This window comes from Polypterus senegalus, chromosome 2 (genome assembly GCF_016835505.1).
Source record: "Polypterus senegalus isolate Bchr_013 chromosome 2, ASM1683550v1, whole genome shotgun sequence".
Classification (NCBI taxonomy): Eukaryota; Metazoa; Chordata; class Cladistia; order Polypteriformes; family Polypteridae; genus Polypterus; species Polypterus senegalus.
This window is the reverse complement of record NC_053155.1, coordinates 96,579,357-96,606,258: the sequence shown is the minus strand read 5'-3', so window position 1 is coordinate 96,606,258 and position 26,902 is coordinate 96,579,357. Positions and strand designations below refer to the sequence as shown.

Below are 26,902 nucleotides of genomic sequence, written 5' to 3'. Positions count from 1 at the left end.
TCTAGTCCATTAACATCAGTAACTAGAATGAGGCCGATGGCTTAATTCTAGTTGTTTTTTTCCATTACAAACATGAACACAAAAAGAGGTGTTACTTGTGCTGTGTGTTACATGAAACATAACTAATGACAGAGAAAATAACTGTGGTGCTAACCTTTTTGCTGTTTTATCAGACTCTGTTTCAGGTATTATTTTTATGTCTACATCATTATACAATGTGTACCACAAATACTTTCTCATTTTTTAATATTTGCCTATCTACTTTCTCTTTGCAAACAGAAGTTGGCAAGTCGTGCTGAACATGATCAGCTGCCCAAAGTACCAGAAGTATTTGCATTTTGTACATGGCCAAATGTATATGCAAGTGCATTTTCCAGAAAAACAAAAACTCAAAATCAGTTCAATTATCCAAAATGAAAGTATAAAACCAAAACTGGAACACCATGGTCTATAATAAATCAGTACTTCAAGGTGATCGCAGCATTGATGGAAGATATTCCTTTGAGCACAGGTCTCACAAACAATTGTACTGTGGCTATTATGTAGCAAACAGAAGATAATATTGAATTAGAATACTGGGCAGAACTATGATATTTCAAGGACTACAGCTGCTTCCTGACATCTCCAGCGACCCAGGGACTGCATGTAAAGGCTACATGTTTATAGATTGATGAATGGATAATGTTACTTAAAAGTGTAGCTTTAATACAAAGTTTTACAGTAAATTAAGAGTTGGCTTTCAAGTGCATCTTTTCTTAAAACCTTGTGCTCAAAAATTATTCAGAAAGGCAATTCTGTAAAATAACAGACTCATCAGATGATTATTTTCTATCACATGTGTTGCAATTACACTTTTGTATTGACTGCAGTTGTGTTAAGTCAATATTTATTTTGCTTCTCCTAAATGCGTCTTAATCACCAGTATTTTTCTCGAGCAAAATTTATGTTTAAAAACGTTATTATACTAATAAAATTTGCATGACACAAAAAAGAGGAATTTGATATAGAACATTTTCTGGGGTAACCTATAGCAACTTTAGAAGGGAATCAGGGTACACAATTTCACACTACCTTGTACTTACCTGACTATTTAATATTTAGCTTCCATTACTTTTAAAATAAGAAACATCATGAAATTTCTGATGTGAAACGTGAACAGTTGTTTTCAGGGTTGTACAACCTGTCATTTCCATTTTTTTTTTCTTCCATGTGCATATAAACCACCTACCTAGATCTTGCTTCATTAATGATATAAACAAATGGGAATAAATGATATTATAGACTGTATTGTGTATGAAAAAGCAGTTACAATTCACTGCTATAAAGGTACTGCATCTTGAAGACAGGCTTGGAGAAAGGGATTTATGAAATGGAAAGAAAAATGTGCTGCAGTTGACCAGCTTGCATTATAAATATTCCTTCACACTGACAGCATAGCAGACACAGCAAGGCTAAAGGAAATGGTTTGGCCCAAAGTGCAGTGAAATGTATGATATACACCTACCCCTTAGGAATAAATTAAAGACTTTTTAGAACCACACATTTTAACAGCTGTAAACCCTAGTTGGCTACAGAAAATATATAGTACACTGATCAATACAAATGTAACAATAAACAGGGGTTATCTTAACATACTAATAACAAGTTAAGAAAATATATGTCATTTAGTCAAGTTATACTTTGATTTTTGTGTATTTGTTTGTGCTAATTCATTTTCAAAGATACTCTTGGAGGGTGCAAAAGACTATGAAAATTATGCACCAACCTGTTAATTATTAAATAATAAATGTTTTTAATCCATCCATTCTCCCACCCGCTATATCCTAATTACAGGGTCATGGGGGTCTGTTGGAGCCAATCCCAGCCAACACAGGGCGCAAGGCAGGAAACAAACCACGGGCAGGGCGCCAGCCCACCAGAGGGCACACACACACACACCCACACACCAAGCACACACTAGGGACAATTTAGGATCGTCAATGCACCTAACCTGCATGTCTTTGGACTGTGGGAGGAAACCGGAGCACCCGGAGGAAACTCATGCAGACACGGGGAGAACATACAAACTTCACGGAGGGAGGACCCGTGGAGGCGAACCTGGGTCTCCTAACTGTGAGGCAGCAGCGCTACCCACTGCGCCACCGTGCCGCCCATAAATGTTTTTAATTAACAATACAAATTTGCTGCTGTCTAATAGTCCCATCACTATCTTCATGGAGTTTGACAATTCTCTGTAAGTTATTGGTGCTTTCCTATTCATACTCTTGGTCCCCTACAATCCAAAAACATGTGTTACATTGATCAGTGACTCTAAATTCGTCCAGAGAGTACCTAGAGAGGTTTAGGACAAAAGTAATTCTTTAATGGACTTGTGTCTTATTATGAGTTAAAACCTGGCTTGCATGCAATGCTGACAGGATAGGCCTTTACTTCTTCTACATGAACATTTAGAGACATTTATAGATGGATAGACAGAACTTTATCTGTCTCAGGGGATAATTTAACTTTTTACAGAAGCTCAAGAAATTATATAACAAATAACAACAACTACACCCCCCTCAAGCACACAAGACTTACAGAAAAGAATAAAAAAAACCTTTTGACTTTGCTAATGATAAAAAAGCTGTCACAATGAGGCAATATAAAGGTGTATTGCTGTTGTTATGCAAAAGTCCCAGCAGTGTTTCTTGACACACTGCTGTTGAATAATTTGTTGGCTGAGAGAACTCAATTATATTGTCTCGGAGAGACAATGTGAAGCATTTTTCATCACGGCCATCAGTTCTGTCTTCATTCTCTCCTCAGCTATTACCTCCAGCAGGTCGAGCATGAATTCCATAACTGAGCCTGCCTTCTTAATAAGATTCATAGTTATTGATGCAGTAGAGATCATGTAGGTGGGGACTGGCCATTGGAAGAAGATGGTGGTGATGGGAGGAAAAATCTATTTAAAATAGGTTCAGGGTATTAGCTTTGTTTACTTTCCCTTCCAGCATCTGAATCCTGGATTACCTGTGTCCAGTAATTATGCCTAATCTATTTTAAACATATTCATGTTATTCTGACTGAGTTTGTTTTCTATTGAAGATCTGTAAGATTTCTTGTCCTCACTCAGCTTTTTCCTTGGCGCACTCTGTACCAGGGGTCCCCAAATCCGGTCCTGGAGGGCCCCAGTGGTTGCAGGTTTTCATTCTCACCCTTTTCTTAATTAGTTCAGTGTTTTTGTTGCTAATTGACTTCTTTTTAATTAACTTTAATGGAGTTGTTCTTAAGATTTGCTCCCTTGAAGTTCTTCATCGTTCCTCAGACTTGCTTCACTTCTTTCCTTAAATGGCACCCAAACAGAAATGAAATGTGAAGTGAATGGGCCAACAGAAGCCAACTTAAGTCAGGACCTGAAACTCCCAACAACCAATTTTACTTAGTTAGGTTCTGACTCTTGTTGGTAATTAAACCTGTTCTTTAATTCTATGGTTTGTTGCTGCTCTCATTGTGCAATAGCATAAATTTCCGAAATTGTTGATTTTCTCTTTTCTAAGAGCACTATTAAAATGTTTCGGGGACCTGAGCAGTTCAGCATTCCTGAGACCTTCATCTTTCTTTATTGTATGATCGACAATGTTGGTAATGTTTTGCTGGTCATGTTTTCGGACATTTTGTATCTCATTATTGTTTGGCTACTAATTAAGGAAAAATAAAAAATTAGGACATCTTAGTCTTCAAGAGTAAGTCAAATAAAATTAATTCAAAAGAAGTTAATTAGAAGCAAAAACACTTCACTAATTAAGAAAAGGGTTAGAATGAAAACCTGGCGCCACTGGTGCCTGCCAGGACCAGAGTTGGGGACCCCTGCTCTGTACACCCTTTGGAGTCTCTTTGCCACCAAAGCTATTTTGTTATCATTAATAAGACTTTTGAGGTCCTTAGTAATCTAGGGCTCTTTGTTTGGGAAGCTGCACAGTGTTTTTGGGGATACAGTTGTGTTATAATAAACACTAATCAGTAACTTATCTCGCTAGGCAGCAGTAAAGCACCTGCATTGGATGCAATACATGCTGAGGTCTATAAGGAAGATGGGGGAGAAAACAGAAAAGCTCCTTCAACTCTTCCAACTTATGTAGCAGCAAGAGATGATTCTACTAATCTTCAACGATGCAGCAGTCATCCATCTGGTGAAGCACACAAGAAACTATAAGTGCTGTGATAACTATCAGGCTGACTTAATTGCTGTCTTTTACAGGTAATGTTCTCTCCAGGTTTCTTCCTAATAGTCTTATATCATATTGTAACCAAGGACTCTTAACTGAAACCCAGTTTGGATTTTGGAAAGAGTGTGGGACTATTGATAGGCTGTTTGCTGCCCCACACCACCAAGACAAATGTCAGGAGCAAAACATTACAGTAATCTGTTTTCCTGCTATATTGATTTGACTAAGGCTTTCAACAGTGTACATGGTGAAGGTTTATGGAAGATCACCGAAAGTACAGATGCCCAAGGAAATTCATCACCATGGTGTGACAATTTCATAAAGACATGCATGGTACACTTCAGGACAATGATGAAAAATCTTAGCTCTTCCCTGTCTTAAATGAGGAGAAGCATGTCTGTTCTTGCCACTTATTCCATTCAGCTTACTGTTCCCTGCCATGTTACAGATGGTAATATAGACATTGGTATTTGTTATTGAACAGATAGAAACTGTTCAACCTTAGATGGCTGCATGCAAAAACCAAGGTTAGAACAGATACCCTCAGAGACTTCCCTTTGTCTATGATTGTGTCCTCAACACTAGTTTAGAAGCTGATATTCAGTGCAGTGTCAATATATTATCTGATGAACAGGTCCACATATGTCAGCAGCACACTGTCACAGAGCATGGTCATTGATGATGAAGTAAACACTAGGATCACTTAATCCTCGGTAGCCTTCTGCAGACTTCATACTAATAATGTCTGGGTCAGGAGAGGCATAAGCCACCAGATGAATGCTAAAGTACTCCCCACTTTTCTTTCAGCTTGTGAAATGTGGATGGTGTACCAATGACATGTTAATAAATTGAACCACTTTCACAAAGTTTGCCCTAAAAAGCTTCTTCATATTAAGTGGCAAGAAATAATTCCAGACACTGAAGTTCTTGCCAGTACCATGTAGTTCACATGCCAGACCATTCATTGCCTGTCCAAGGGACTGGTTTATGGTGGTCTACAAAAGGAAAACATTTCTAAGGGGACCAAAGAAAGTGTTACAAAGTCATCTTGAAATTATCACTAAAGGTTTTTGGTATTAATCCAGATAAGTGGAAACATATTGCTCAGGACAAAGTTGAGTGGTGCTCTTCTCTTCAAAAGGGTGAAGTAAGAGGGAATGAATAGTCACAGCAGAAAGGCACAGACTGGCCAGGAAAGTCCTGGTCAGCAATTTCTAACACAATAAGGCTGCTATCTCCTGTCCACACTGTTCAAAAACTTTTTGTGTATGGAGATGTCCTCTCCAGCCATCTGGGTGCCCATAGACTGGCCCAACCCCCATAGCCCATAAATAATCTGAGTGGTCATCTTTCTTACATTATGAACAAAAAACAGATGACCAGATCCCTTCCTTTCATTTTTTCTACACCATACTGGTCTCTCCTCGGATCAGATGATATTTATCCATCCATCCATCCATTTTCTAACCCGCTGAATCCGAATACAGGGTCACAGGGGTCTGCTGGAGCCAATCCCAGCCAACACAGGGCACAAGGCAAGAACCAATCCTGGGCAGGGTGCCAACCCACCACAGGACACACACAAACACACACCAAGCACACACTAGGGCCAATTTAGAATCGCCAATCCACCTAACCTGCATGTCTTTGGATTGTGGGAGGAAACCGGAGCGCCCGGAGGAAACCCACGCAGACACGGGGAGAACATGCAAACTCCACGCAGGGAGGACCCGGGAAGCGAACCCGGGTCTCCTAACTGCGAGGCAGCAGCGCTACCACTGCGCCACCGTGCCGCCCAGATGATATTTATCCAGCATTAAAATAGTGTCAAAAATATAGGTTTAAGCCAGCTGTTCCACAATACATAAAATTCCACAGTACCTGAATATGCTTTGACTCAACTTATTTGAAAGTGGTCAACAATTCCCCATTATAGTGGGTGGTAGGCCAGTTCTGAATTTTTGTCACCTTGCTTTAATCCTTGCTCCAGTTCTTTGCCCTCTATGTCTTTGGGCAAATAGCTTCTGCATAAAATTAAACAGAGATGGGACTACAGTGCTAGCACTTGACTATTGGAATATGTAACACAACCCACTTTTAGTTTCTCAGCGTCTCTTAGATTTTCCAGATGCTGCAAACATAACACATATCATGTACTATTTTGCTTTCAATCAGTACTTTGAAGATTGGGGAAATAATAAGGCTTTCATTCCCATTTCTTTCAGTGATACTTTATGTGTCAATAAATATCCAGTGCCATCTCCTCTTAACCTTTTGGCTGTAATAAACTTCCAGCAATTTCGTAGTAAGTACAATAAGTTGTGAAAGCTGAGTATCATCTTGGAAAAGTTATACTTTACTGTTAACAAGAGAAGTATAGAAAATGGAGGATGATTTTTTTTTTATGGTCATACCCTTCCCAGGAAATAAACAGAACTCTTTTATATTATTGAAAAAACAGTAAACCAGTTGGGTTGTCACTGCCCAGGATGAAAGAAATGGCATATTTTCTCTAAACAGATGCAGCCCTCTAATTTAACAGACATGCTTGTTGATGTTATTATAGTGCTAAAGGTGTTATCACCAAAATTCATATAACATAATTTCCTTTGTTAGTTCAAGTAAACTGCCATCTAAACCTCCTTAATTTATTTATTTGAATTTATTTGATAAGAAAGCAAAATGTTTTATGAGTTGGATGTACAGTCGCAAGTTTCACATGGTGCATTCGGTACATTGCGCAGGTACTGAAGTATGTATGACAACGTTGAGATGTTCTTTTTACAATAACTGTCTACAACGAACATTAACAACTGAAGTGAAATGTGATACTTGTGTAAATCCTGCAGTGGATGAAAGTGTGACTGGCGACGAATGAGTACTGGAGAAGTGGATTAGTGTTTATTTTCAGATAGTCCTAGACTTTGTCATACTATTCTGTAATATGATATTAAATTACATTAAAATCATGTATAATTTAAAATTATTGTAATAGTTTATATTAAAACCTCACAGAGTGCATATAAATAGCCATTTTAACACTGGTGCATAAAGTACACCATGCAAGTACTTATGAGATGAGAAATGGTGCGAGGAGTTAAGGGTTAATCTCACAGAGAAATTCAAATGTATACAGCAGCAGAAACATACAAAACAAGAATACAGACTCATTGGGCAGATATTACAGCCAAATAATTTATCCATCAATCGATAAATAAGCAGGCAAAAAAGACTCCCAGTGGTGCTTCTCAGCACACTGTGGTGGAAAGAGCCCATAGAAGTAATCGGGCTGCTGTACCATATATCTTTGACAGAACTCAAACACTACTGAAGTACTTCATTTAAATAATTCAGTTCCTTCTGCTTGATACTTATTTCAAGAACTAGAGAAGTTCACAATGAGTGTAACTACTCTTTCCTTGTCAGTTTTCAATGAAATGATTGCACCTTCTCAGAAGAAAGCATATCTTAAAAACCCTTATCTTTTCCTGTTTAAAATACCTTTATTTCTGAGCTTTTTATTTTGTATTTTTGGCTGGAACAGGAATTACATCAAATTACCCCAGGTGAACAAACACTGAAAAGGAAATGAAATAATAATAAAATAATAAATAAAATAAAGAAATTTGTTATTTCGGCACTAAGAAATAGTCCATACTATCTATCCATCCATCCATTATCCAATCCGCTATATTCCAACTACAGGGTCATGGAGGTCTGCCGGAGCCAATCCCAGCCCACACAGGGCACAAGGCAGGAAACAAACCCCGGGCAGGGCGCCAGCCCACTGCTGGGCACACACACACACACCAAGCACACCATAGGGACAATTTAGGATCGCCAATGCACCTAACCTGCATGTCTTTGGACTGTGGGAGGAAACCGAAGTACCCGGAGGAAACCCACGCAGACACGGGGAGAACATGCAAACTCTAACTCTCCTAACTGTGAGGCAGCAGCACTACCCACTGCGCCACTGTGCCTCCCTAGTCCATAATAACACAGGTAAATTTGTTTGTATTTTTTTGCATTGGCCTTCCATCCACACTGAAATGGCATTTTCAACCACCGAAAATATATTATTTTGAAAACGCTCTTTAAAGTGTATAAATTAGCATAGAAATGGATTGGGAAAAAACAGAGCTGTTTGGGTTTAGTTTTTCCCTGTGATCTCTCTCATGGATTTACTGCAGAAATTGTCCTTTCCTAACTTCTCTACCTTAGCCTACAGGTAGTGCCCCTTGAAATGCTTGAATATTTTGCTCTATTTTTCATTTTGCAGAATGTTCACTTTACATTTTCCAAGTCTTTGGCATCCTTTTATTCATTTTTACTTGGTCATCTGTCCTCACAAGATAGTCTACTTTGTTTTTTCCTTGTTAATTTGGCATTCCGCTTTTCAGGTTTGACATGTGTGTCCAATAAGAAAGATTTACACATTTTTTGCATTTCATTGTGGAAGATGAACTTTTAGAAAACAATCTGAAAATGCTACTGTGAAAGGTAAACTTCTTAAACAAAAATAGCATTTTAGAATATGCCTGTTAGTGTGGACTAAGCCTGGGTAAAGCCATTTCTAAATATCGGTAGTCTACAAAATGGCTTCTGCAACATGTTATTACTGCACACAAAATACAAACAACAAAGCATCATAAACAAATTCACATTTCAATAAAGTAAGCTGTCTCAAGATATGCAAGAATCTGAAAATGTCCTTAAGCAGCCAGTTCAATTCATAATTGAAAACTCAACCTTGTTTTATACAATCTTTCACAATGAACTAACTTAATTGTTTAAGACTGATATGGTTTCAACAAGTTTCGTAATATAAATAAGGTAAAATTTTTCTTAGCACATATTATAATAATCAGTTGCACTGTGAGTTTTTATTTTTGTTCAAACAAGATAAAGAGTATTTACTCTGCTTATGTCACAAATTTCAAATTATAAACAATGCACAGATCACAAACTTTATCTGACACTGGATTAAATACATGCTGCTTTCTCAGAAAGCAACCCACCATTTCAAACTGACTAATAAGAAGCCACAGGGGGATCACACAAAAGCTATAAAGTTTTTTCTTTTCATTCCAAAAACCACAGATGTATAGAATACTTATGTTGTTAGACAGTAGTTCATCAAGAACATTCATCTCAATGATATTTGAGAATAGGATTGATGAGTGATGTTTTGCTGAACAGCCTGTTCGTGCCTAAATCGTTCTTATGTTCTTGATATTTTTAGGTTTTTGAGTGTCATATGGAGCTCAGTATTGTGTCTGCACAGAAGAGTTTGCATTCTTGAATATTTAGAAAATTGTAGTTATTCTATTAGTATAGAAGTTAAAAATATATGTGTGTAAATCAATAATTTTTTTTTAATTCAGTGCAAAAAAGAATTTAGCTGACTTTATCCACAGAAATCATTTGCGTCAATACAGGGGCAGTCAAAAGCTTTTTTAATTTCAAAACAAGATATGCATTAGACCTACGTAATACATGTCTAATTACAACAGATCATTTTATATCAGCTGCAAAAACAAAAAATTCAAAAGCTGTCACTTTACATGTGTTGGCTGCCTTTGTGAAGCAAACTTCAAATTATCCACTTGATAAAAGGATACACGTCTGAGCGTCTATCTCTCTGTGTGTCCATCTAGTTGTTATGTCTTTGTCATTACAAAAGATGCCTCGTCAAAAACATTTAGTAATAAAAAGTATTGCATTTGTCATTCCAATAGATGACTCATTACACATATTAACAATTCTTTTACGGATCTCATATAACAGAGACATATGCATTACATGGTGCATGGCAAACGTTAACGCTGAAGTGTACATTGTTTATTTAGATTTCAACCCACCTTAGACACGTAGCACAGCTAGGTCTTCATAACATTAGCTGCACAGATTTCTTACTCTAAACAGGTGGACTTAGGAGAAGTCTATTCAGACAGTGCAAATTGTGTACTTGGTGTTGAAAATAAAATAAAGTAAGATTGAACTTGTTGATATTTAACAGGTGCTATTATTGCATTTTTGATTTATATCATCCTTCATTAAAATATGAATGTATATCTATAATGGCAGAGACCATAAAGGTAGGCACCCCCTTGTGTATCACTCAGAATTAACACTAATAAGTGGATTGTGCAATACGCTCAACAAATTGATACTAGCAATCTGAAGGATCCAAAGCATGCTAGTATTCCTTCAATAAATGATGTTTATCACCACAGGTATTTTCTCATATTTATTCATTAAAATATTAATAGATTTTTCAATTGTCAATTTAATTTATTTTTGAAGAGATCTCTTCACTGAAAACAGACTTTTATATAAAATGCATAAATGATGTTAAAACAATTACATGACGATTTTTAGAAGGTTTTTGATAAGGTACCACATTAGAAGAAGCGGGAATTTAGGACATGGTGTGAGGTAGGCATACAATTGGCTTAAATATTGGCAACAAATGGTTATGACGAGAATCACCTTTTCAAAATTCGGTGATGTTAAAGGAGGTGTCCCTCAAGGATCAGTGCTGGGACAACTTCTCTTTTTAACATACATATGTGATCTGGATAAGAATATAAACTGGTCAAGTTTGCAGATGATATTAAATTAGAAGGAAGGTCAGATAATGCAGAATCAGCCGAACTGCTACAGAGGGACCTGGGTAACATAATCTGCTTGAGCAGATTATTGGCAGATAGAATTTAATATAGGTAAATATAAAAGTACACCTTATGTGAAGGATCTAGAAGTCACAGTGGGCTCATCAATATCTACATCAAGACAATGTATAGAAGACACTAAGAAGGCTAATAGGATGTTAGATTATATAGCATGTCAAAATTACAAGTTAAAGGAGGTTATGCTTAAGGTATATAATGCAGTAGCCACATCTGGACTACTATGTGCATATTTGGTGGTCATATTTAAAAAGAAACACAGCAATAAAAGAGAAATTCCAGGTGAGATTGAGTAGAGTGATTTTGGAATTAAACTTTAAGAAAATATGGTTTAAGAGGTGACACAATCAAAGTGTTTAAAATTATGATGGAAAGTAGTCCAAGGGATACTAGCTGTTACATTAACATAAATTCAAAGACATGGGTACACTTTTGGAAAATTGTTAAGGACAGACACAAATGTTAGAACTTTTTTAGTAATACACACGGAGTAAATTAAAAAGTAGTGGGGTAGAGAGTAAACTTTAAGGACCTTGAAATCTCAACACAGTGTTATTTTGGAGAGTCTAGGGGAATAAGACCAGTGAGCCTGTTGGATTGAATGGCCTGCTCTAGTCAAAAATTATTTTAATGTTCTAATCATAATCATGTAACTCAACAAATTGGCTCTTGTTTATTATGGAATCTTCTTTTGAGTCTTAACCCAGTATTCCTAAACAAAGTTTTCATAGATTCCATAACTCTATTGATACTGAGTTAGTTAGATCCTTTAGTTCACTACAGGTAGCTACAGCCTCATAAGATAAGATCAGACCTCGAATTGGATGCCAGCATATCAGAGCATATAGTCACACACATATTTACACTCACATCACCATTTTAGAGTTGCCTTTAAACATACATATCCTTGAGATATAGAGGAAACAAGAGTTCTATGAGAAAAATCATGAAAAAAGAGAGAACTTGGGTTTGGGTATACCATCATGTCATCTACAGAACATTCAAATGCAAGATGAATATTCACTATGTTGTCAACTAAAAATTTTTATCACACATTTTTATCTACTGTAAATATATTATAAGATATGTTTCCATTTTAGGTTATACATATTTTTTATTTTGGGTTGTTCATTTAAATAACTATTTTTTGAAGGTGCTACATCCAGAATTGGTTTTAACCATGCATCTGATGATGCCAGGATAGGCTCTAACTCTTTATGAACCTAAACTGTATAAGGTGAACACAATAACAAATGGATGGATCTTCTTAAATCCATCCATTATCCAACCCGCTACATCCTAACTATAGGGTCACGGGGGTCTGCTGGAGCCAATCCCAGCCAACATAAGGTGCAAGGCAGGAAACAAACCCCAGGCGGGGCGCCAGCCCACCGCAATCTTCTTAAATTCTATACTTATATAGTGTCATTAATTTAAAAAGGATGCCCCTGTAGCAAGTTTGTACCTTTGGAAAGGTAATATGATAAAATGTCTTCCCTTTAAAGGAAAAAAACAATAAAATGAAAGAGGTCTATAAAGCAACTTGTAAGTGAGTGATGTCACATGACAAGATGGTCCGTGTACTTTTTGGAATTCGAAATTTCATTTTAGAAGCAAAAACGAAAAAAAGAAAATGAAAGGAATTTTCTGATTTTGATTTTTGATTAAAGAATAGGGAAATAGGGAAAATAAGGTATTTTTTAATTCTATGGTAACAAACAACAGTCATAAACTTACAATTACATATACTGTACTTTTCGATGCGACTCTGTTTTTCTGCAGTCATGTCTTCGTCCCAGAGTGTCGCTCTTTTACTGTTCCGAAAAACAACGTAATGGGCCATCCTCTGCTGATGCCAGTGTAACTTCAAGGCCGGGGATCGATGTGTTGTGAGGAGGACTGTTCGCAAGTGTCATCAAAAATCGCGCAGAAGAAGAAATACTTACGGTTTCCAACAGCGAAAATACGTCTGTTTTGTTGTTTTTGAGCTATTACACTTTCATTATCTGAATCACAAATAAATCCAGAAAAGTATATGCAATTGTACGTTTATGACTGCTGTTTGTTACCATAGAATTAAAAAATACCTTATTTTCCCTCATTTTATTCTTTAATCAAAAATCAAAATCTGAAAATTCCTTTCATTTTTGTTTTTGCTTCTAAAATGAAATTTCAAATACCAAAAAGTACACCGACCCAAGATGAACGATGAAAGTTAAAGTTCAAATTTTGAGGCAACGCAAATTCAAGCACACACACCTAAGACTATCATTTCCTTCTATGTGTAGTATTTTCTTTTATTAATCTCCAACTTTACAATATTTTTTGATACTTTATTTCCTGATTCAGTTAGCTGATTCCTGACAACATCTCAAAGTGCTACCACTTAGTACAGTCCTGACCACAACAAGAAACTAAATAGAAGACAAGCGTGCTCTGCTATTAGAAAAACTCAGGAACAGATCTGAATATCATATGCTGGTTAGTCATCAAAACTTTTTGATTCAATAGCAGAAAATAACCCCTGCTGGAGAAATAAAATAAACATGGCGAGAAAACCAGTTGTATATATGATTAGGTTATCGATAAGGGAAGTAATACAAAAATGATATATAGCGCCCTCTCCTATAAACTGTTCAGCCTACCACATCTTGATGCAGCCAACAGAAATGTGTAAATTAAAAAAGGACCTAGCTGTACACACAGTGTCAGAGTAAAGCAAACTTCAGATTATTACATTACTGAACAAACCAGTAAAATACACATTACAAAAAACCTTTTTCAAAACCTGCATTATTTGTATCTGTTGCCACTTGTTTTGAGTATGAACAAAATATCCACATAACACATATAACAGACTGAAGATGACTATTGATTTTTAAGGACAAAACAAAAGATGAAGATGTCAGTTTTTCACAGTTTCTTAATGTTATAATTATACCTAAATCAAAATTATAGCTCCGCTATAGCATTTGTATTGCTATAGACAAGTGACTTAATGGCACTATTATTTTGATTGTGTTCTTTGTACCTTTCAATCCTGGGCTGCTGCACTTTGCTTCTGTGTGCCCTTCGTTCTTTCTCATGAATGCCCATTTATCTGAGTGGCTGGAAAATATATTCTCGTTTTCAAATAATTAAGATGTTAGACCCCTTAAAGAACATGCATTTTACCAAATGGTGAAAGCATGCTACAGAAAAATGTCTGGCGCCTACGAGGCATCAAGCAATGAATCTAAGCCAGAGCAACGCAAAGATATGACAGACTCTAGCAGAACAGAATGCATTTTTGCGTGCCTCGTGGGAGTGATAGTCTGTGGAATGACCAGATGGCCCAAGAGCCTGCCTGCTTTAATATTGGACAAAAGCACCGTAAGGCAAAAGACGAGAGCACACAGATTTACAGACGACAATCCTGAAGGATGGTGTGAAGTCAACAAGTAGACAGAAGGAAGAGGTTAGCATTGCTACATCACACAGAAAGAAAGCATGAAAAAGCAACATAAGGCTTTTATAGTCTGGACATCAACAGTGAGATTAAACAACAATAATGGATTTCTCCATAATTTAGACATATCAAAATTTTTAAAGGATACATACATTTATGCAAAAAACATTTCAACTGTATTAGCAAGGTCACTTTTACTATGATTTATTATTAAGATGTAAAGACCTCTGTGTTCTTGAACTTAGCCTATTGAACTTAAAGAGATAATGTAAATGTTTTTTCCATCTATGACCTTTTCTGTCAGTCTTTTTCTTATAGAAGCTTCTTGCTGATTTTACATTCTGCTTTAAAAGACTCATAAGGCCTTCTTATTAATTTTTACTTACCTACTACAACTAGGCATCATTCATAAATAATGCTTAGTCCCTATTACAATCCTAAAAATATACAGAATTTTTTTCTACAAGGTGAATGCAGAATTTATTTATATCAAAGTTCAGTGACCGCAAAATGCAAAAATGCAGCAAGAACTCAGTAGCCTTCTAAGAAATGTAGAAAAAGACATAGCCTTCACTCATGCGTTTTATAGTTATAGCATGGCATGTACAAGTTACATAGCTAAAGCATTTACTAGTAACTTTTAAAGGTATTTTCAATTTACTGCAATGTTTGTACTGCAACAATAGTAAGGTCATTGCTTTTATGTCTTTAGGCTCATTGAAACATATGAAATTTCAGTAGGATCAAATATATGTTGGTCAGACATGCAAGTAAGAATTTAATTGTACTCTGTAAACAAGATTATACTACTACTACTACTATAATAATTATCAAGGAATTATTGGAATATTTAGCGAACTCCATATAATATCCTGTCAAACAGAATTCTTTACAGCCTTATTTCACAGATTAATTTCAAAATGAGATATTAATTTGAAAGTAATGAAGAAAAAAGATTGTACAATACATATTCATTCACAGATGCATATGTGTCTTGACAAAAAAGTGCAAAGAGTTAAAAACTGCTTGACCCACCTGGGAGAAATATCACATCCTTGCTGCATAAAGGCACCCAGGGAAAACCAGAGGCTGTTAAAGATACCAAATTCATTGGGAGGCTGGTCACTTGGGGGCCCTTCCTTGCCATCTTCTGGTTCCTCCGTGTGCCACTCATAGGGGCTAAATCGACTGACCAGAAACAGCACTACGCTGACACCAATGTAAGCAAAGACGATGCACATCCAAATCTCATAAGCCAATGGGTCAAGGAAAGAGAAGACTCCTGGTTTAGATTTTTGAGGTTTCTTGATCATGATGGAGATTCCCAAGCTCATGAAAGGCTTAGAGAAGTCAATTACCTCTTCTCGCACCAGTGTGATGGTGAGTGGTGCCACAGCAATTTCTGCTTTCTGCAAAAGAACATAGTTAAATTAGATGTTTCTCATATATGAGACAGTTATTAAGGGTTCACCTAATTTCTAACAGGTGCCTTTGAACTTGTAAGAATAAGAAATGTATAATTTATGTATCTAACATATTTTGTTTCAAAATATATGAGTGAATACTGTAAGACTTCTGACAAAAAATCAGCAATAAGTTTAGGTCAACAATTCCAGCCTGTCCCTCTCAATTTGTGCCACAGCTGCACTCGGCTACACATCCTTTCTGGACAACATATGAAGCCACTGCAAATTCACCAATATAGTAAAACTGTTAGGTGGTCTTCGGGTTGTTTTTGTCCTGCAGACCACATGCAGCTAGTTTATAATACTACTACTACTAATAATAATAATGACTTAAACCCATCAAGTCAGGCTCCACAGAGCTATGCAATGAACATATGTCCACTGTGTTGTTCACTGTGTCACAGAAGCACATGATTGAGCAAAGCATGGCCTCAAAAGAGAAAGACTCAGGTACTGTGGCCAGCATAAAGAGTGAAATTCTGAAAGACCTCACACATGGAGAGCACCACGATGGATGCAAGATTTAGAACTCTGCCACAACTGGAACCCAGCCAGCACAATGCAGTGTTCAAAAGGCTGAAAGACAAAGCAAAGCAGTTTCAGCACAGCCAGGTATTTATTTACTCTGTGCATGTGTTTGTGCCTGTGCTCAGCAGTAAAAAAGTGTTTTTTGTAAAGTGCTAGTAGTACTACTCATAGTAGCATTTAAGATAGAAAGCAGACTAGTGACAGTTCAAATACTAATACATAAAGTAACTAACATTAGCCACATATTAAATGTTGGAAATATCACGACTTATAATCTGACCAAATTAGAATTGCAACTAGTCATACGGAAGCAGCCTAATACTAATACAGACCAAGAAATGGATTTACTTCATCTTTTGCCAAGCATAAGAGTACATAGCATTCTCCAATAATATAATGAATGATACAGGTGTAATTTATATAATACTGTGATGTTAAAAACTAAAATAAATGAATTACAAATATCTAGCGTTTGTGGTTTATTTTAGATATATCTTGTTTCAGTGCACCACCTACAAGGATTCAGAAAACCACAATATTATGTATAGTGCTATCACTTAATTTCTAGTGCTATCTATGGAATAACATGTTTTTGCAGATTAATTCTCTTCCCATCAATGTGCATCCAGATTAGTACCCTTTCTGTGCCACAGTGAAGAGTTTTATGCTGTGACAGCCATCTATTGAACATGACCCAATGTTTGGCTGTCCATCAACGGTAACAAAGACTGAATTATAAAGAAGACAATGACATAACCAATACTATAAGGATTAGTTATCTAAATCCATTCTCTGTGAACAATTAAACATGACCAATGTCTGTACACATTTGGTGCCAAGAATGTTGACTGTTGAAATGAAGCAAAACTGCATCTAATATTCCAAGAAGAACCTTCAGGTCATGAACTTAGACTGGTAGAAAGTAAACAGGCATTTCATATCAGGCGATGAAATTTAGATAACAACTCATAAATGCCCTGAATCCATAAAATTGGTTTTGGCCTAAAAATGAAAATAGACCTTTAGCCTACATTTAGAAGGGAACTGTTAAAAACTCCTGAACTAATACATATTTAGTACTTTTATTAAATATGGGAAAAGTTCAAGATAAACACAAAACTAAAAAAAAAGTTCTAAATAATAAAGGAATCTAAGAAATGACAAAAAATACATTAAATTCTTAATGTTGCCATCAGCTACAAGTAAACCAAAACAACCAAAGTAAACAAATCAGTATATAAGAAATACAAAAACCAGTCAGCAGAACCAAAAAAAATTATTAACCAGAAAACCAAACAAAAAGTTCAAAAGACCAACAACACTTATGATATTCTTCAAAACATAGAATCAAAAGGGGATCTGAACAACGTAAGCAGAGAAAAAAACTAATACCTCAGTACTAGCCTGGGCCATCTCTAGCCTTTAAAAACACCCACACAAGCACCCTGGTGAATTGCACTTGACAGGAGGTCCCACTAACTTGGGCTCAGTACATAAAGAACACAGCGCATAACTAAAATGAAGGCTAAAAGTAAAGTATACAACAATTGATAAACAAGAAGGCACTGAATAATAATAGAACAACAGAATAAGAATTCATTTGACAAACGTTATTTAATAATAATTGATTAACAGAACAGCTACTTTCATCATCAAATATATAAAAAAACAACATTGTAGTTCCCCACCATGCTAAACAAGTTTAAAAAAATATTTAAATCAATTAATTACTGTGCGCCCCATCATTTTATTTAGTCACATATAACCATGAAAATTGTGGTTAAAGAAATTTTTTTTGCTTTTTAGTGCATTTATAACTAAAGCAAATGAAATCGTTTTACTTAAAAAAAATGTATATATTTTATTTTGTACTGACTAAACTCTTCAGCAGCAGTATGGACAGAGCATGGAAAAATAAGCTACCTAAGGCCAAAACCAGGAGAATGAGAACTGAGTAACAGAGCTCATAATGTGAGACTTAAATTATATGTATGTATGTATGAAAAAAGAGAGTCAAAACTAAGAATTTACATGTAAATTGAACCAAACATGCATTGAAGATCATAGTGAAAAGGAGAGAAAAAGTCTGTGAACAGAATTCAAACAAAAAATCAAACAAAATAATGCTAATCTTATTAGGTTAAATCCACAAACCTGGACAAACTAGGAAGTATCAACCGTTATAACTATGACCATGTGATGTCACACATTATTCATTGCCTATTTATCTTGTCTAGCAACTCAGACAACAATTGGTGCAAATCAGCGGCACCCAGAAAAAACAAACAACAAAAAAACAAAACAAAAATAAATAAATAAATAAAAAATTAAAAACAAAATTGAGCCATGGGAGAAAGTAATTAGCTTTTAACTTAGTGAAAACACTTTAAATCTAAACAAAATATAACAACTATGTTCCTTGACCTCTAAAACTACCAAAATGATATCTCAAATATTTTAGAAGCCATGGAATGACTATAAAAGATTAAAAACAAAAGTCAGTTCACAGTTATATGAACACATCCACTTTCTATAGTCATACTGTTATAAATAATTGTTTTGTTGGTTAAAACAAGTGTTTGAGTTACCCTTTCAACAAAAGTATTAAAAATGCCATCCTACCAGTGAAAAAGGGTGTTATGTATGCTCAAACACAGAAAACTTAAATAAATAAACACATCTCTATTTTTAATTTGTTAACTATGGGGGCAAATAAAGTTCTAACTAACTAAGGATATGAGGAATGTAAGTACAATTATACAGTTTAGTAGACTGCATGCTGAGCGTGCAGAAAAGTGTATCTTAACATATCTATATCAACTGTTTATTTCTTAGAATCAGCTTTTAAATCACTTTTAATTTTATTTTAAATGCACTATTTCAGAGAAATCATTCCAACATTGCTTAGTGGTGAATTAGCTGAAATGCCAGGTGATATACAGTGGTATGAAAAACTATTTGCCCCCTTCTTGATTTCTTATTCTTTTGCATGCTTGTCACACAAAATGTTTCTTATCATCATCCACATTTAACCATTAGTCAAATATAACACAAGTAAACACAAAATGCAGTTTTTAAATGATGGTTTTTATTATTTAGGGAGAAAAGAAATCCAAACCTACATGGCCCTGTGTGAAAAAGTAATTGCCCCCTGAACCTAATAACTGTTTGGGCCACCCTTAGCAGCAATAACTGCAATCAAGCGTTTGCGATAACTTGCAATGAGTCTTTTACAGCGCTCTGGAGGAATTTTGGCCCACTCATCTTTGCAGAATTGTTGTAATTCAGCTTTATTTGAGGGGTTTCTAGCATGAACCGCCTTTTTAAGGTCATGCCATAGCATCTCAATTGGATTCAGGTCAGGACTTTGACTAGGCCACTCCAAATTCTTCATTTTGTTTTTCTTCAGCCATTCAGAGGTGGATTTGCTGGTGTGTTTTGGGTCATTGTCCTGTTGCAGCACCCAAGATCGCTTCAGCTTGAGTTGACGAACAGATGGCCGGACATTCTCCTTCAGGATTTTTTGGTAGACAGTAGAATTCATGGTTCCATCTATCACAGCAAGCCTTCCAGGTCCTGAAGCAGCAAAACAACCCCAGACCATCACACTACCACCACCATATTTTACTGTTGGTATGATGTTCTTTTTCTGAAATGCTGTGTTCCTTTTACGCCAGATGTAACGGGACATTTGCCTTCCAAAAAGTTCAACTTTTGTCTCATCAGTCCACAAGATATTTTCCCAAAAGTCTTGGCAATCATTGAGATGTTTCTTAGCAAAATTGAGACGAGCCCTAATGTTCTTTTTGCTTAACAGTGGTTTGCGTCTTGGAAATCTGCCATGCAGGCCGTTTTTGTCCAGTCTCTTTCTTTTGGTGGAGTCGTGAACACTGACCTTAATTGAGGCAAGTGAGGCCTGCAGTTCTTTAGACGTTGTCCTGGGGTCTTTTGTGACCTCTCGGATGAGTCGTCTCTGCGCTCTTGGGGTGATTTTGGTCGGCCGGCCACTCCTGGGAAGGTTCACCACTGTTCCATGTTTTTGCCATTTGTGGATAATGGCTCTCACTGTGGTTCGCTGGAGTCCCAAAGCTTTAGAAATGGCTTTATAACCTTTACCAGACTGATAGATCTCAATTACTTCTGTTCTCATTTGTTCCTGAATTTCTTTGGATCTTGGCATGATGTCTAGCTTTTGAGGTGCTTTTGGTCTACTTCTCTGTGTCAGGCAGCTCCTATTGAAGTGATTTCTTGATTGAAACAGGTGTGGCAGTAATCAGGTTATTTTTTAACAAGGGGGCAATTACTTTTTCACACAGGCCCATGTAGGTTTGGATTTTTTTTCTCCCTAAATAATAAAACCATCATTTAAAACTGCATTTTGTGTTTACTTGTGTTATATTTGACTAATGGTTAAATGTGTTTGATGATCAGAAACATTTTGTGTGACAAACATGCAAAAGAATAAGAAATCAGGAAGGGGCAAATAGTTTTTCACAGTACTGTATGCTGTAAATACTATAACTACATCTTTAGAGTAAAAATCTTCTGAACCTCATATTCATCTCTGTGACATTACTGTACGCTTCCCTTCAAACAGCCACACTGTCCTTTTCATGTGTGAGTGGCTATGCTATGCTACATAAACATGCTTCCTATGGTTTTGATTGTCCGACTGTAAATTATGAGCACGCTGTATTATGCATTTTATTTTACATGCTAAGAACCCCTTTAAAATGAAAACTAGTAGGCTAATCAAAGGATACAGTTAAAGCCTCATCAAGTATCGTGATGACTAAACTGATGCTAGGCAGCTAGATTGTATAATAGAGTGCTAAAAGCTAATTTGCATATATTGAATTAATGTCATTTGCGATGTAGTTTCCAGTTTCTTCATGTAGTCTATGGATTGAGAAATACATTTTTAGTTTGTTTTAGTTCTCAAAGAAATATTTAAAACATTCATTTATTCAAAGGTTTTACAAATCCGCATACTTCCTCTTTTTAACACTTCTTAAAAAGCTGGCAGACTAAGGTTTACAGATACAACTGCAGATTCTTGAACTGATGTGTCCCACTGAAAAATAACTTTGGTACTGCCATGTAGAAGAGAACTTCACTTTAAACACTGTGTTGAACAACTTGTAAAAAATCTTAAAGCGTGTATTAGACAATCCATGAGGAAAAGAATATGAAAACTTGTTAAAAGAATGCAATTAAATGTTGGCTGACCATCTTTATAGGAGATAATCAGATTCATCCATCAAAAACAATGGTCTGCATTTAAAGGGTGTACAATATGATAAACAAGGAGATAGGAAAAGAATAAATATAAGGGAAACATCAAAATAATAAATATCAGGCATATGTAAAATTAAACAACTATATATAAATGTCCAGTTTAATGAGGATATTAAAAATGAAAGAATCTAAGCAATTATATATACAATGAGATTCTAAATTGTCCCTAGTGTGTGCTTGGTGTGGGTGTGTGTGTGTACGCCCTGCATTGGGCTGGCACCCTGCCTGGGGTTTGTTTCCTGCCTTGCGCCCTGTGTTAACTGGAATTGGCTTCAGCAGACCCCCATGACCCAGTAGTTAGGATATAGTGGGTTGGATAATGGATGGATGGAGGAGATAAAAAAAAAAAAGAAAAAAAAATGAGGAATTTAAAAAAGAAATACCAGGCAAAATAGTTTGGTGTTTACAACAGTGAACTCTAAACCTCAAAGTTGCTGGCTGAGTTCACTGTGAGACCCAAGTTGGCCTGCAATTGTTATACAGTTGTAACATACTTGTAATGTCTTTTAATAAAGGGGTCAGCCAAATGTATAACAAATCAAATATACAATAATAATGTATAGTATAAACTATGCTTTCATTATGTATGAAGCTGGTATGTGGGAACTTACTTTTATGTATATGCTATATTTAATTCATTACTTTATTATCCCTTTGTATTTATTTTCTTATCTCCTTGTCTGAGTTGCCCATGAATAGCTAATGAACAAAATGTTTTTTTTTTCTCTTACCCCATAAACAAGCTCTCCTACCATCCCATTCCAAATCTTTGTGTCAGGATCTCTGGCTCCGTACTTCCCATCGGGAACAATAGAGATCTTGTACTTGATTCCAATGTGCTTGGCAATTTCAGATGCAAGATCCACACAGTAGCCCTCATAGCGATCATTCCCTTCATACAGCTCATGGTTCTTTTTCATCATGACATATGGAGCTTCCTATAACAATGAAGAAATATGAAACTGACACATGAACACCTAAGTGCATGCAAGCAAACTTTTTAACATACATTTTCAAAGAAAATAGTGCATGAAAATGAAAACATAAAAGACTTTAATTTTTGGTTAGGCAGATTTTAAAAAATTAACCAATAACTTTCATTATTCATTCTTTTTCAAAAATGACAAATTACAATTGATTAAGAATGCCCATCCGCATAATGGTTTGAAAGTATTATGTCTAAAAAGTCACTTACTGAAATATTATGAAAACACTGGCACCATTTGAGCATCTCTTAAAATATATGTATATGCAATTTTTAAATGAAAACAATAGAGACTTAAGTTAGGAAAGCTCCTCTATTGTAGACAGTGATTTACAAAACAAATGTAAACATTAAAGGAACTAGAATTCTCACAGAACTTAGAAATGGCAGGTGTCCAGACTCACTGGAAGCAGGCCCAAGTGGCAGCAATGCAATAAAACCACGGTCACTTTTCAGAATACTCTAGGGATTTTCTTTCTTCAGGCTTTGCCAATTTTGTCAATTAAAATGATTAAATTAAGTATCCCTCTGTCACGATACTTTATCAAATTTTATTGACACATATGGCAACTTTGCATACACTGATCAGCCTTTTAAAGTTAAACATTTTTGTTACAGAATAATTATGCATCTATATTTTCAAAGCAATTTACAGATATAAATACAGTATATATATTTTCAACTTAAATAATTGTAGGTTAAGTGCTTCATGGATTTAATCATGCTCAATGTTTACAGAATCACTGTCAACCAACTGTACTTCCAGTATAAAGATATATTATTGTCCCATTTAAGAAATACAGTAGACATGCTTTGGACTTAAATGCACACATGGAATCTTCTTGTATAATACTGGCCCCACAGTGCATGCTTTCCTATGTAGTCCTTTTTTATACTTAACAAATGGATGTATTCCAAAGAGAAGGAAATATAAAACAGAAATATAAGTGGAAAAAAAAGACTGAAGATATGGCGACTCAGTTTTTCTACAGTTTGCATTCTCTCAACTCCCAGATGCTGGATAAGATCCAAGACACAACTGTAATAACTAGACATGTAAGAGTTTAAACAGTCTATAAGCAAATGGGGAAACAAGTAAGCTTGGGGGTGTGAAAGAAATTTCAGTTATTAATACAATAACAAACAATATGCAGAGAAGTGATTTCTGGTTAAGTTTTTTAAAATGAACAATATTTGGGACAAGCAGTGTTATAAATGATAATGTCCAAATAAATACCTTTAAAAAAAGGAGAGAGTACTCTGCAATAAATGACAGCAATGTCTGTGTTCTTTTGTCCATTTAAACATTTTCTTTTCATTTGACAACTTCAGATATGTCTATTTCTTTGAAGCCCTGCCACCAAGACAAGGATCCTGAATTTGACTTTGCACTGTATATATATTGTTGCCTGCAAGGGGCACTCCAGCTCCCCACACCCGACCCAGACAGACACAGGCACAAGTTTTAACAGCATACAAGTCTTTTATTCTTTGGCAAATGCTTCCCAAATCATTTTCCATTTCCACTAGCAAGCACAGTACATAAGAACAAAAACCACAAATAAAGCACACAGCATTTTTGTCTTTCTCTCTGTATCTGCCTCCACTCTTCCTCTAGCAAGCTTTGTCACCTTCCTCCCGACTTTCGCTCCTGAAACAATGTGAGGTGCCTCCTTTTATCCTGCACCTGGGAGTAATTCTGGTGGCACGTTACCATGATCCAGCAGCAGTTCCAGGTGAGGCGGAAGCCCGATAAAGTAGGGATTGCCATTCCCTGCAGCACCCCCTGGCAACACCAACGGAACCCAGCATGACTGTGTTGAACTCCCATGAAGCCCTGGGGAATCCATGGTGCTGTAGTAACCCAGGGGGTCTGCCATATAGTGCTCTGGGGGAGGTAGTGCCCTGTGCATGTTCTCTCTCCTGGTCCTTTTTTACGGAGGAGTTGCAGCTGGGTAAGGGTCGTGGCCGTCCACCACAATATATACAAATGTATCTTTTTTTAACTATATACTTCAGGGTTTCATCAATTAAAGAAAAACAAATGGAACAGTTGAAAGAAAAAAATGTAAAACAAAGTAATTAAAGATGCTAGAAATGGTTTAGCATGTTCCATTAATTGAGGACAACATTAATAAACATGTTCCAGATCCTAAAAAAGTAAATTGTTCGTTTGATTTTTTAAGCCAAGCTAAACTTCAAATTATACATTCATTAAAAGATCTATACAAGCACTTAAAAACATTTTTGCCAGAATTAAAGATGTAATTTCATAAGCAAATGTAAAAATCACAAGCATTATAAAACAATGCATTATGTTCACAAAATTAAATCTAAAGAAATGATATATTGACAAGTACTACATCAGAGTGGAACTGGGCAAAGAGTAAAAAAATCAGAATACAGATTTTTATTTAAACTTGAGGCTAAATGAATTATGAAGAAACAGATTATCTGTTCTTTTCTACAACTGGAGAGAGAGATTTGTCAGTCATAATCATGAATAGAAGCCGTTTCAAGGCTGGAAAATTGTCTCACACGAGATCTGTGGCATCCAGCGGCACAAAAAATTACAGTTGAATTCTTAAACATTTATTTGCACACAAAGTGGGATGATAAAAGCTATAAAATATGGATTTGAATGGATAAAAATGCCCATTGATGAATTAATGATCTGTTATTTACTTCTGTAATACATAGACCGTAGCTCTTTGGAACACCAACCATGAAAATTGAAACTAAGAAAACTGATAGCAAAACTAAGCTTTACAGGTCCATTTTTGGAGGTTTTTGGCATGCTGTGGAACGATGAGCTTTTTCAATAGGAACCAATCAATCTCCATTATTGTTAGGACAATTTTCTGATGCCTCCTGTTATGTATGCTCTGCTCAGAAATGACAACATGCTAACATGCTGTACTATTACAGCCCTGCGGTGGGCTGACGCCCTGCCCGGGGTTTGTTTCCTGCCTTGCGCCCTGTGTTGGCTGGGATTGGCTCCAGCAGACCCCCATTACCCTGTAGTTAGGATATGGTGGGTTGGATAATGGATGGATGGATGGATGGATGTACTATTAAGATAAATTCACTCTAGTTCAGTACTGTACTACCAAACTTACTTGATGTTAAATTATTCCTGCATTATAAAGATGCATTTCATATAAAGTACAGACAGGTTACTAGTGAAAAGATATAATATGAAGAGAGTTTAAAAAGAGGTAATAATTAGCAAGCCAAAAACTCTCTAAGTGCATATGTGACAAAACACAAGATTCTAGCAGAGTTCACTGTTGTAAGTTGTTCTACAGCCACAAAAGGAGAGGCTACTGACAATTATTGAAATGGAAATGGCTTGCTTAGCATTTTAAAGAAAGGTTTAGTGCCATCAGATACAAAGACCACTTTCAGCATGTTGTACATTGAACTTCTTTCTAAAATAGGCACATTGTTGTGTAACATGTATCACAGTCATCAAACGAATAACAACAGAACAGGCAGTCACAGCACTTCAGCACTGGACTGCCAACTGATCCAGAAATCTCACCCTTTATTATCTCAGATGGATAACTTTTACACTCATTTTGGCTTTCTAACTTTTTCATATCTGGAGGAATCTAACGTCACAATTTCTTTACTCTGGTCTTTTTTCTCTCTCTCCATGCATGCCTCTGATACTCAGCAGCCAGATTATTTTATCTATATATTCTATTGCATTATTGCACAATGCAAACAAGGTGGCACAGTGGCTAGCAGTCCTGTTTCATAATTTGAGATTGAATCCTGGTTTGTTCACTGTGGTGAGTCTTTACCTCTGGATACTCAGATTTGCCTCCCACATTTCAAAGATATACAGTATGTACTGTAGTAGGTTGAATGGTGATTTTTATATTGGCAGATTGTAGGTTTTGTGTGCCCTGTGATTGACTGCTACTTGTACTTGATGTGGTTGGTCCCTAATATTGCAGAAACGAGCTTTGTTTCCAAAAAATCCTGAAACATGAAAGACTGGATCCATTGATGGTACAAATAATGACCAACATTTCCAACATTATAGATGCTAGAAATCTGACTGGGAAAGAAAGACCTTTTACTAAATTGATAAATTCTTCAAGTTTCTAACCTACTTTACACAGGGCACACTCTTTGCATGCATACTGCCACACTCATTTTTCGCAGGACAGTTTATAGTTGCTGGTAAACTAAACACCAATGCCCCCTCTGCCACTCCTTTACTCCATCTCAGGAAAAGTAAGCTACTAAGAAAAGGTATGTGG

The 26,902-nt window shown here is 36.1% G+C and overlaps 1 protein-coding gene across 6 annotated transcripts in view; it reads right to left on the bottom strand.

Annotated features, from left to right (window-relative positions):
• LOC120523159 (glutamate receptor 4) overlaps positions 1-26,902 on the bottom strand; it is a 488,284-nt gene that overhangs the window by 56,771 nt on the left and 404,611 nt on the right. For all 6 annotated transcript variants that reach the window (XM_039744179.1, XM_039744180.1, XM_039744181.1 and 3 more), the window contains exons 10-11: positions 22,375-22,581; positions 15,387-15,760 (exon numbers count right to left, since the gene is read on the bottom strand). In XM_039744179.1, the coding sequence (XP_039600113.1) occupies positions 15,387-15,760; positions 22,375-22,581 (581 nt within the window). The remainder of the gene's footprint in view (positions 1-15,386; positions 15,761-22,374; positions 22,582-26,902) is intronic.